The sequence below is a fragment of the Myotis davidii genome, unplaced genomic scaffold (genome assembly GCF_000327345.1).
Source record: "Myotis davidii unplaced genomic scaffold, ASM32734v1 scaffold478, whole genome shotgun sequence".
Classification (NCBI taxonomy): domain Eukaryota; kingdom Metazoa; phylum Chordata; class Mammalia; order Chiroptera; family Vespertilionidae; genus Myotis; species Myotis davidii.
In genome coordinates this window covers 1,952,991-1,965,219 of record NW_006289570.1, presented here as the reverse complement: position 1 = coordinate 1,965,219, position 12,229 = coordinate 1,952,991, and the positions used below count along the sequence as shown (strand labels likewise).

The window sequence follows — 12,229 nt, the reverse complement described above, 5'->3', positions numbered from 1 at the left end:
GGGGGGGGGGGGGGGGGGAGCTGCCAGAGGCAGCCTCTCAGCTGCTCTCCTCCCGCAGGACTGCACCTACGGCACCGAGATCATCTCCAAGTGGAAGAGCCTCCTGGAGAACGACCAGCTCCTGTCTCACGGCGGCCAGGACCTCTCAGCAGACGCCTTTCACAGGTCAGCCGGCGGTGGACGCGCCAGGATGCTACCTGCTGGGGGGGCGGGGGAGGGCGCCAGGCCTTCTGCCCCACGCTGGCACTGCTGGGGATTGCGGTCCTCGTTCATTACTTCACCTGACACTTGTCAAGTGTCTACCGAGGGTCAGGCTGACCCTGGGAGTAAAGCAGCCAGCCTTACAGTTCCTATGGCAACTGGAAAAGGCAGTGAACACATGAACCCAGTGGCAGAGGATAAGGAAGGTGTATGCCTCTGGGGTAGGTTTGAGGCAGAGGCCCAGGGGGACATTTAATCTGTAACCAAAGAGAGAGGTGTCTGCTGTGCAGAGCTCTGGGTGGAAAAGCACATGACATCTTGCGAGGGGCTGTGTGTGGGGCCATGAGCCCGTGTGACCCTGCAGCAACCCTGCCAGTAGGTGCTGCCAATAACAAGGTCCCGAGGCTGGGCGGGCAGCCCGGAAAGAGGCGGCAGGTGCAGGTGTGGCCAGCGTGGGGCCCGGCCGGGTGGTTCTCTGCCCAGTGTCCATGCCGCTGCCCTTTCTTACTCTAGAGAAGCGGCTGTGGTGGACCTTGCACACCGTGAACCAGACGGTGCCATTAGCAACCTGCCCTCTGTCTCCCTCACAGGCTGATATGGGAAGTCTGGATGCCTTTTGTTCGAAATATCGTCACCCAGTGGCAGCCCCGGAACTGTGAGCCCATGGTGGACTTCCTGGATAGCTGGGTGCACATCATCCCCGTGTGGGTGCTGGACAACATCCTGGACCAGCTCGTCTTCCCCAAGCTGCAGAAGGAGGTAAGCCCGGAGCCCAGGAACGCCCTCGTGGGGAGCCAGTGCTGCTAGAGCGCCTGTCAGCACAGCTGCCCCGGTAACTCCAGCAGTTGTAGCAGCACGTGTCTCCCCACAGCCCCATTAACAGGGAATTAACTTCGTTTCTTAAAGTGAAAGCTGCCATTTCTGAGCTGTAATACAATTGCTTGGGAATATTTTTATTTGGCTGCCTTAGTACCAAATGTGTCCACACACACACACACACACACACACAAAGGGCTGGACCTGGCGTCCTTGCCATGAACCCCCAGGGCATCGTTTGATCCCCCACAGGCTGCGTGAACGTCGCTGTTTCCCCCACTCCCTGCAGGTGGAGAACTGGAACCCACTCACGGACACCGTGCCCATCCACTCCTGGATCCACCCGTGGCTGCCCCTCATGCAGGCGCGCCTGGAGCCGCTGTACTCCCCCATCCGCAGCAAGCTGTCCAGCGCCCTGCAGAAGTGGCACCCCAGCGACTCCTCTGCCAAGCTCATCCTCCAGCCCTGGAAAGACGTCTTCACCCCAGGCTCCTGGGAGGCCTTCATGGTCAAGAACATCGTGCCCAAGTTGGGTAAGGACGTGGGGAAGCATCCAGGCCAGCAGCTTTGGCCTTGGTTTCTCTGGGCCAGTTTAGTGGTTGTGCTTCTCAGAACAAGGCCTTGGAGCCGCATTAGCACGTGGACTTCTCACCGTCACAGAGGTGCTGTTCTGTGCACTGAGGCTGAATATAAATGAGCCCTTAGGCTGTGGTGACCATGTCAGACTGGTCTAGGCTTCTGGCGACAGGATAGCCGTCGGCGTCCTGGAATTGTCATGGGATTTGATTCTGGGCTAGAGAAGAAAATGACCTTTAAAGGCCAACCACACACCAGCCCCTCAGGCGAAGCTTCTCTCAGAACCTGGCTTTCCTTCCCTTGCAGGCATGTGCCTCGGGGAGCTGGTCATCAACCCCCACCAGCAGCACATGGACGCCTTCTACTGGGTCATCGACTGGGAGGGGATGATCTCCGTCTCCAGCCTTGTGGGGCTCCTGGAAAAGCACTTCTTCCCCAAGTGGCTTCAGGTGCCTTGTTTTGCTTTGCTGGGGGCAGGGGAAGGCTCGCTTAGTTCTTGGGTGGCTGTTGGATGGCAGTGCTGTGACTGCGTAACAAAAATGAGCTACACGGCCGGACAGGAACGAGCAAAGCAATACCAGTGCCCACCATTCATGACCAGGTGCCAGACGCTCTGAGCACTTTATTTGCATTTTTGGGCAGGGACTGGCATCCCTGTTGTCTGCACAGGAGGCGGAGGCTCAGTTGACCTGCAAGGCACACCCCACACTCCTGAGGGCCTGTAGGACCAGGAGTAACAGCAAAGGGCCCCTTTAGATATTTGGCTCCCATTTGTTGCCACTTTGGATGCAAGTTTCTTACTTGCTCGTTTCTGGCAGGTGCTGTGCTCCTGGCTCAGTAACAGCCCCAATTACGAGGAGATCACCAAGTGGTACCTGGGCTGGAAGTCCATGTTCTCAGACCAAGTGCTGGCGCACCCATCCATCAAGGACAAGTTCAACGAAGCGCTGGACATCATGAACAGGGCGGTGTCCTCCAACGTCGGTGAGTAGGGGTTCTGTGAGGGATGTCCTGGCCCTGGGCTCCATGTTTCTGCACATGTAAGAGAACAGAGTCTTCAGGTCCCTGGGGGCTGACTACAGTGTAACTCACCCTCCACTCCAGCAGACCCCGACTCAGCCACCAGCTCTCCTGCGACTGGGAGGGGTGCCTCTGTCTGAATGGAGACAGATTTAAGCAGATTCACACTGGGCCTACCTTCATACCCACTGTGCTGTGTGCCTTTTAAGGTTAATTCGTGCGCCTGCTCAGCCAGCGTTGGGTGTGCTACTTAAGTGTAAGCTCACAGCGTAGTCAGGGCTCAGTCTGACTCTTAGACCAGCGGTTGCCAATCTTTTGGACCTCGTGGACCACTGGTGGCAACCGCTGCCTAAGACCATATTCTTTACCTGTAAAACAGTAACAACACCTACCTTGTAGGTTTTACTAAAAACCTAGAGGGGTTGTTACTGGGAGTGGTGTAGACAGCACTCGCTAGGTGTCTGCTGTGCCAGAAGTGGGCAGCTGACTGTTCATTTAGTATCTACCCCCCTATTGCTCAGGTCTAGGTGAGCCCCTCTAGGGCAGTGTGGAGTGAAACTCCCAGGCAAGATGGGAACAGAATCTGCCCACTAGGAATTCGCCAGAAATCTCCAGCCCAATTCTTACGTGATCACAGCCAGGTGTGCAGGTGCTGGGCCATCTCTTAGTGTTTCATGTCTGAGGAACAGTAGGTTCACGGACATGGCCCATCGCAGCCTAGATTCTGTGCGTATCGGACGCCTCTCCTCACCCCCTGCCCTGTCTCCCAGGTGCCTACATGCAGCCCGGAGCACGAGAAAACATCGCCTACCTCACCCACACGGAGCGGAGGAAGGACTTCCAGTACGAGGCCATGCAGGAGCGGCGGGAGGCCGAGAACATGGCCCAGAGGGGCATCGGCGTGGCCGCCAGCTCCGTGCCCATGAACTTTAAGGACCTCATTGAGACCAAGGCCGAGGAGCACAACATCGTCTTCATGCCTGTCATCGGGAAGCGACACGAAGGGAAGCAGCTCTACACCTTCGGCCGCATCGTCATCTACATCGACCGGGGAGTGGTGTTCGTCCAGGGCGAGAAGACCTGGGTGCCCACCTCCCTGCAGAGCCTGATCGACATGGCCAAGTAGGCGGTGGCCGGGGCGGCTGCACACATTTCTGACTAAATCTTTTGAACCATCTTTGAAAGAGTCACTTCTCTATTCAGTAGGTTCTCCCCACCAGCCAGGTCCCCGAGGAAGGCTGTGGAGTGCGATAAGGGATGTGAGGGACACCAAGTCCTTCCACAGCACATCTCCTCTCCCCTCGAGAGCCAGGCTGAGGGCCTCCTGTTCTCTCCAGAACTGGCCCTGGGAGGACAGAGTCCCTGCAGCCCCCACATGGCCACCCCCGAATCCCGGCGGTGCAGTTGCCTCCGCCAGCAATTCCTACATCACAGCCCGTTGGGCCGGAAGCTGAGGCACCTGCCTGCTTCCTGATGATCTCGAGGTCCTCGCAGTCCCGGTAATCTGGCTCTTCCGGAGATGTCCACGTGTCCGTGGGGAGCTGCTTTAGCTTCTGGACTGGGAACCAGTGCACAGAGGTGTCATTAAACACGTCCGAGTACTGTGCCGTCTGGGGAAACGCCTGCTCCTCCAGTCCTTCTAAAACCTGAGCAGAAAATTCCAAGTCCAGCATGTACCTCGATAGGCACAGTGACCCCCACTCTGCCTTCCTTAGCCCCGCCAGCACGTGTAAGGGCAGACTCCCCAGTGGCGGACTCACACCCGTCCCCATCCCGCCCCTCAGTCAGACAGATACCTTTGCAACATAGGCATAGTTTTTCTGCAGAATCCTTGTCAACAACCTATAAATAAAAAGGTTTTTAAAGCAGGATTAGGAGGTACGAGAGTGGTTTTATCCAGTTGAAGGCATACGGCAAGGTGACTTAAATATGGTAAGAATGTAAAAACGGGTGTAGAGAAAGTATCCCGCAGGAAATGTGAACGTCCCAGTATCTGCACCCACTTCCTCAAGGGAGCAGGAGGAGGCGACGTAGAAACCCAGTGGCTCCTCCCATTAAACCTGCTGGCCTGAGGCAAGGGAGGGGCTCCCGGAAAAGCACTTCTTCCCCAAGTGGCTTCAGGTGCCTTGTTTTGCTTTGCTGGGGGTGGGGGGATGCGGGGGAGGTTCACTGAGTTCTTGGGTGGCTGTTGGATGGCAGTGCTGTGACTGCATAACAAAAATGAGCTACACGGCCGGGCAGGAGTGAGCGGAGCCAGACTCCGCTTGCTTCACAGCTTGACTCGGTGACAGCTTCTCTGGCCCTCCGTCCAGTTCCTTGGTCCTTTTCCGAGGACCAGCCATGGAAACGTGTTCTGCCTGCGGGTCACTCTGAGGACTGGGCCGCCCGGGGCCTGGCGGTCTCAGCTTACCTTTCCTCCAGGCCTCTGAAGCTGTTCCCGATGATGACCATCTTGGAAAGGGCATCAGCTGACCAGTTGCTCCACAGAAGGTTGTTGTACAGGGCCGTCCCGCAGTGCAGCATGTAGAAGACGGTGGGCTCGCCACGCACACTCCGCTTTCCTTCCTGGGTAAACACGCCCAGATGTAACCACTTCTCACGCGTGAGGGAGACGCCAGGACAGACTAACAAGCTGAGGGTCCTCCCCCCACACACAGAAACGTGTTCAGAGCCTCTGGCTCAACAACAGGGCCTCTTGGGCCCATGAGAGCAGGGGTGTGAGGGTGGCAACAGTGACTGTCCCCCATGCTGCCTGGTGGTCCCGTGTTTCCTGGGTCACTTTCTGCAGGTCCCTATCACAGCTGCGCCCTTTTCCAATGCCCCCTCTTGAGAACTATTGCTCCACAGGAAACACAAGGCCGGCCGCTTGCTGTCTGGCCCCTGCTACCTCTTCTGCAGGTCCCTATCACAGCTGCGCCCTTTTCCGATGCCCCCTCTTGAGAGCTATTGCTCCACAGCCAAACTCCTAGCAGGAAACACAAGGCCAGCAGCTTGCTGTCTGGCCCCTGCTACCTCTGGGCCTCCTCTCCACTCTCCTTCCAGCTTCCCTTCTGTTCCTAACGGGCAGCGGTTCCTGAACAGCCAGCTCTGCACAGGCTGCCTGCAGCCCTGGGCCTGTCCCCCAGCAAACGCCTGCCTGCAGCCCTGGGCCTGTCCCCCAGAAAACTCCTGCCTGCAGCCCTGGGCCTGTCCCCCAGAAAACTCCTGCCTGCAGCCCTAACCCTGTTCCCCCAGAAAACTGCCTGCCTGCAGCCCTAACCCTGTTCCCCCAGAAAACTGCCTGCCTGCAGCCCTAACCCTGTTCCCCCAGAAAACTGCCTGCCTGCAGCCCTAACCCTGTTCCCCCAGAAAACTGCCTGCCTGCAGCCCTAACCCTGTTCCCCCAGAAAACTGCCTGCCTGCAGCCCTAACCCTGTTCCCCCAGAAAACTGCCTGCCTGCAGCCCTAACCCTGTTCCCCCAGAAAACTGCCTGCCTGCAGCCCTAACCCTGTTCCCCCAGAAAACTGCCTGCCTGCAGCCCTAACCCTGTTCCCCCAGAAAACTGCCTGCCTGCAGCCCTAACCCTGTTCCCCCAGAAAACTGCCTGCCTGCAGCCCTAACCCTGTTCCCCCAGAAAACTGCCTGCCTGCAGCCCTAACCCTGTTCCCCCAGCAAACTCGTGGCTGACCCGCAAATCCCAGCTCAAGACCCAGGAAGCTCCCTCCATCCCCCAAAGAGAACGGTCTCCTTCCCATCTCAGTTCCTCGCTCGCGGGTCTGCCTTTCTGACTTCATTTACTTGTCTGCAGGCCGCATGCCTTGATGTGGCCGGGGCTCCCTGAAGACGGGGACTGGCTCCCATTTGCCGCGGCCTCCCAGAGCTCCTTGCCCAGCAGAGCAGGCACTCAGAAAAGCTGATCTGTATTAAGTGGCCGTGTTTTAGGAACTTGCCAACATCGGCAAACGAGTCCCTGTTTCAGCTGGGCCTCATTTTCATCGTAAGCAATGAAATGGCAGTTTCTCAAAACAGGAATCAAATGGTTATTTTATAATCCCCAAGACAATACAAAACGAAACTCAGAGGTACTCGCCTCGAGTGGGAAATTTCCTTTTTCCAGGCCTCAAGAACTTTCGAACCCCAACGATTTTAGGAGGTGCCGGGGGGACAGAAGCTTCATCCACAGCTCAGCCAGGTGCCGTGGGAATGGCTGACTACAGCTCCAAAGAGGGGAGCCATTCTGTCCCCTTTTATTGCCTCCCTGGGAATAGGGTCAAGTCCAACCAGAAAACCCACATTTGAGGCACTGAGATTGTGTGTCCTTTTAATATTTCAGTAACAGTAAATACCAATCTAGCATAATTTCTGGACACACACTCGTCGAAATTTTATGAACCTAACGTTCTAGTTTACGCCATTTGTGTAATTTACTTTTCTCTGATGGGCACAACAGTCAAAACGTGGGTAACTAGTCACACGCACAGGCACCGGGAAAGCAACGGAGAGGAGGGACTGCCGTTTCAAAACAAAACAAAAAAAATCGCAACCGCGGGTCAGAGCCTGGGGTCCGCGGGTCAGCAGTTCCCCTAGCTCCACGCTCCCCTTTCCAAAGCCACTCACCTCGTTCTCACCGAGGACAGTCACCCCCAGGGTGGTAAGAACTGCAATTTCCAGTTGGCTAAACAGAGGGTCATACACCCAGCAGTGACTTCTGGGAATCTGCAGGAGGGAAGGAGTTATTGCCACCACATGCCTGTGTGCACGCCGTGGGCAAGACCAGGAGAGGGGTGGTAAGAGGAGTCCAAAATGTACCTGGCACTTTTCCAGGAAGAGAAGCAAGAAGGCGAGCTGGCTTCTAGCGATGGCGCAGGTGGCGAAGCTCCCAATGCCGTAGCACACACACTTCCAGCCGCTGGTCCCCGGGACCGGGGTCTCTCCCGGGATGGAGCCCGGAGCCGCCCCCAAGTCACCTGGTGAGGAGTCTAGGTGCAGGCTTCCAATGGCTTCCGAGAGAGCCCCCACAGGGGCATCCAGCTGTTCCAGATGTTTCTTAAGACATGTGCTGATGGTTTCTGAGAGAGCAGGCCCCCACGTATAGTCAGAGTGACCCTGTGCACCCCTCAGCCACCAGAGCAGCCCACAGGCCAGGGAGCAGGGCAGCAGCAGCGTCTCCTCCTCAGAGAGGGGACCCCAGAGCCTGCAGCCCTGGGATGCTCTGTTCCCAGCATCCTGGGACGCGCCGCCGTGTCCCCCGGAGCTGACAGGCTGGCTGTCCGGGTCCCCGGCCCCCCGCAGCCCACACCTCAGAGAAGGGTTTGCAAAGAAATCGTTGGCATTTATGGACTCGATTTCTATCTAACATACTATGTAAACGCATTCTAGTTTAACAGGAGGTCCCTGGTAAACTCAGGTTATGCCTTGAAATTCCAGCTTTTTTTTTATTATAACAAAGAACGAGGAGCAGAGCTCTTAATATCACACTATACACGGCCGGAGTAAGAATATTTAATGTGTAAAAAAAGTGTGGTTCAGTGATTGGGTGTCAACCCATGAACCAAGAGGTCACTGGTTCGATTCCCAGCCAGGGACATGTTGGGGTTGCAGGCTCGATCCCCAGTAGGGGCTGTACTGGAGGCAGCCTATCGAGGATGTTTCTCTCTCATCGATGTTTCTATTTCTCGATCCCTCCCACTTCCTCTCTCTCTAAAGAGCAATAGAAACATATTTTTAAAAAAGGTAGGCTGGGGCTTCTGGAGTCTAACAAAAACTACTCTATTTTTTTTAAAATATATTTTATTGATTTTTTACAGAGAGGAGGGAGAGGGACAGAGAGTTAGAAACATCGATGAGAGAGAAACATCGATCAGCTGCCTTCTGCACAACCCCCACTGGGGATGTGCCCGCAACCAAGGTACATGCCCTTGACCGGAATCGACCCTGGGACCCTTCAGTCCGCAGGCCAAGCTAGCCATTCCCACAAGAAGGAAAGGTCGCATGAAAAACTGGCCCTTTCAGTCCTTGCTGTGAAAGAAGTGGGAAAAGCTTTTGGAAAACCGCCAGACAGTGATATCGAGTTGGTCACTGCCTTTCGCTGACTCATTTCCTTTCTGGGAATATATCCCAAGAACATCAACTGAAACTTGGTAAAAGCTCAATGCAGAAAGGTGCTCATTGCAAACTTATAATTAAAAAACAAAGGAAACAAAGCAAATGCCCCTCAATAAAAACGGTAACTACTGTACGACTACTGTTAGGTCCACTCCACGTATTATTTATGTTCCCACACATACTGTTTAGGAAGAGAGTATAACCGCGGGGGAGGGGGGGGCACACTGTAATCTCAAGGAAAAGGAGCAGGATAACCAATCTCAGAACAATGACAATCACAGCTCACAGTCCCTGTCTCCTGGGCAGCAGGCACGCACCATTCTAAGCACCTGGACAGCCTCACTTAAGAGGCGAAATTACCCTCCAGGACATGCCTATCATCTCCATTTCACAGGTGAAGAAACAGGGTCAGACTTAGTTAAGAGCCAAAACACGCAGCTGTGAGGCGGAAGTCAGAACCAGAACCCACATGTACACCACCCTTAAGCAAAATGTCATCCAATGAGGGTGGGATTCCTTTCTCTGCCCATATTCAGGCCCCTCCCACCCCCCCACCCCCCTCAGCCTTGGCAAGGTACTCACCCAGCGCTGAGCTCCAGAAGTCAGAAACGCGCAGGTCTTCCCTGTTGAGAAAAACGGCGAGGTCATCCCCATTCTCCTCAGGCGGCCCTGACAGTGACCCCCCTGTCCATAGCCTGGATGTGGGGAGCATGAAGGAGGCCCTCAGACGCAGAGCCCACCCTGAGTGACAGGAGGAGGAGACACGGTGAACATGGCAGAGCCAGAGCACGTACTGCTGGGGCTCAGAGGGCTTCCTGGAGGAGTCCCCACACTGGGCATCGAGCCCGCAACCGGGCATGTGCCCTGACTGGGAATCAAACCCGGGACCCTTCAGTCCGCAGGCTGACACTACCCACTGAGCCAAACCAGCTAGGGCATAAAGACATTTTCTTTATGTATTAACAACGTGCTTTTACAGAGTAGCATTAAATAAATGTTTGGGGAAAAGGAGAAGTCTCAAATAAACAACCTCACTTTACATCTCCAGAAACTAGAAATAGAAGGAAAAGCTAAGCCGAAGTTAGTAAAGGAAGGAAATAACAAAGATTAGAGCAGCGGTACTCAACCTGTGGGTCGCGACCCCTTTGGCGGTCGAACGACCCTTTCACAGGGGTCGCCTAAGACCATCCTGCATATCAGATATTTACATGACGATTCATAACAGTAGCAACATGACAGTTAGGAAGTAGCAACGAAAATAATTTTATGGTTGGGTCACAACATGAGGAACTGTATTTAAAGGGCCAGAAGGTTGAGAAGCACTGGATGAGAGCCTAAGTAAATGAAATACACCCAGAGATATTAAAACACACCACCGAAACACAAAGCATCAAAGAGGCTACTGCTAACAATTATATGCCAACGAACTGAACCAACTATAAGAAATGAACAAATCTGTAAAGCATACAACCTTCCTAAACTGAATCATGAAAAACTGGAAAACCTGAACTAACTGATCCCTCGTAAGGAACTTGAAACAGAATTCAAACACCTGGCAACAAACAAAATTCCAGGATCAGCTGGCTTCGCTGGTGAAGTCTATCGAACATGCAAAGAAGATTGAATACCTCTTCTCCTCAAACTTTTCCCAAAACACTGAAGAGGGAGTGCTTCCTAACTTATTTTGTGAGGCCAGCATTACCCTGATACTAGAACCAGGCAAGGTCAACACACACACACACACACACAATTTCAGGCCAATATCTTTAAAGAACATACTGTATATGCAAAAATCCTAAATAAAATACTAGTAAACCAAGTACAACAATACATCAGATGGGTCATACACCATGTCCAAGTGGAATTCATTCCAGGGATGCAATGATGGTTCAACATCCAAAAATCAATGGACCTGATACACCACATTAATAAGACATAAATAAATCACATGACAATCTCTATAAGTGCAGAAAAAAACATCTGACAGGATACAACATGAATGATGATTGAAAACTCAATAAAAATGGCTATGGAAGGAAAGCATCTTAACATAATCCGGCTACATATGACAACCCCCCACCTAGCATCATACTCAATAAAGAAAAACTCAAAGCTTTTCCTCGTGATCCTAATTCTGGGGGAGGGGAGCAGGTGAAATGAGCCTAATTTCTTTCAGTTGTGATGATCCTGCAGCTGTTATTGAAGGCAATGCTAACGGAAGCTGTTATTTACTGAGCCCGTAAAGGACCACAAACAAAAAAGGCAAAAATACAAAAGAACAGAAGCAGGCGATGTTTACGGGGTGTTCCCTCCACTGGGCACTATCCTAAGTGCGACCTGAGGTAGAGAGCGAGGCGTGGGGTGGGAATGGGGGAAACCAGAACAGTGGGGCGCTCTGAGGCACAGGGTTTGGAGTCGCAACGCCGTGGGGTTGCAATTTGGTTCCACACATTACCTATGTCTCGGTAAGACCAGCCGCCCCCAGGATCCCGGTGGCTGAGATGTTCAAATTGATAAAATGCTTAACCGACTGCCAGGCACAAAGCAGCTCAATCACCTGATGATGATCATCATGAAAACCACAATCATGTGCTCCTGTTGCTTCCCAGGCATTAGCAACACCAACAATAGCCAACAATAGCCACCAATAGCCAACAATAACCACCAATAACCACCAATAACCACCAATAGCCACCAATAGCCAACAATAACCAACAATAACCAACAATAGCCAACAATAGCCAACAATAACCAACAATAACCAACAATAGCCAACAATAGCCAACAATAACCAACAATAACCAACATCGGCGTAACAGTGACACCACAAACACTGGTGCTGCGTTCACCACGCCGAGTGTGGAGGCACCGTTCCAAACGGCTTCCATTTACTAACCCACCCAACCCTCAAAACAAGCCTCTAGAGCTGTGGTTCTCAACCTTCCTAACGCCGCGGCCCTTTAATACAGTTCCTCCTGTTGTGGTGACCCCCAACCATAAAATCATTTTCGCTGCTACTTCATCACTGTCATTTTGCTACTGTTGTGAATCGTCATGTAAATATCTGATATGCAGGATGTATTTTCAGTTACAAATTGAACATCATTAAAGCATGGTGATGAATCACAAAAACAATATGTCATTATAGATGTGTTTTCCGATGGTCTTAGGCGACCCCTGTGAAAGGAAAGTTCGACCCCCAAAGGGGTCGCGACCCACAGGTTGAGAACCGCCGCTCTAGAGGTAACTAACTCTTCACGCCCACCTCCCAGATGAGCAAACGGAGGCACAGACGTGACATAGCCGCCCAGGGTGACCCGCGGTGACTGCCATACCAGCGCTCACTGCGATCCGGCCCGCGAGGAGCTCTTGGCCTCCGCTAAACCCTCACAAACAGCCTCCTCAAGGGCTGCACTTCCTCCCCTTGACACCTGGCGAGACGCGGCTCGGCGCGATTCCCACCGGCGCGAACGTTCAGACCGCCACTCACCTGGCCTCCCGGACGCGGCGAAGCACGACTCCGTCGTCCAC

At 53.6% G+C, this 12,229-nt stretch overlaps 2 protein-coding genes across 3 annotated transcripts in view; one reads left to right on the top strand and one right to left on the bottom strand.

Moving 5' to 3' along the window:
• The window catches only part of TFIP11 (tuftelin interacting protein 11), a 22,022-nt gene extending 18,232 nt beyond the window's left edge, over positions 1-3,790 (top strand). For both annotated transcript variants that reach the window (XM_015562863.1, XM_006762043.2), the window contains 6 exons: positions 59-165; positions 792-960; positions 1,307-1,550; positions 1,900-2,042; positions 2,412-2,577; positions 3,384-3,790. In XM_015562863.1, coding sequence (XP_015418349.1) covers positions 59-165; positions 792-960; positions 1,307-1,550; positions 1,900-2,042; positions 2,412-2,577; positions 3,384-3,739 — 1,185 coding nt within the window. In that variant the 3' untranslated portion in view covers positions 3,740-3,790. The remainder of the gene's footprint in view (positions 1-58; positions 166-791; positions 961-1,306; positions 1,551-1,899; positions 2,043-2,411; positions 2,578-3,383) is intronic.
• Positions 3,791-3,795: 5 nt separating this feature from the next.
• SRRD (SRR1 domain containing) lies at positions 3,796-12,229 on the bottom strand (the record flags this gene model as incomplete). The annotated part of the gene is made up of 7 exons (XM_006762119.2): positions 3,796-4,259; positions 4,410-4,455; positions 5,024-5,178; positions 7,211-7,309; positions 7,403-7,662; positions 9,281-9,321; positions 12,189-12,229. Coding segments are annotated over 7 exons (1,089 nt in total), but the record flags the coding sequence as incomplete, so codon positions are not given.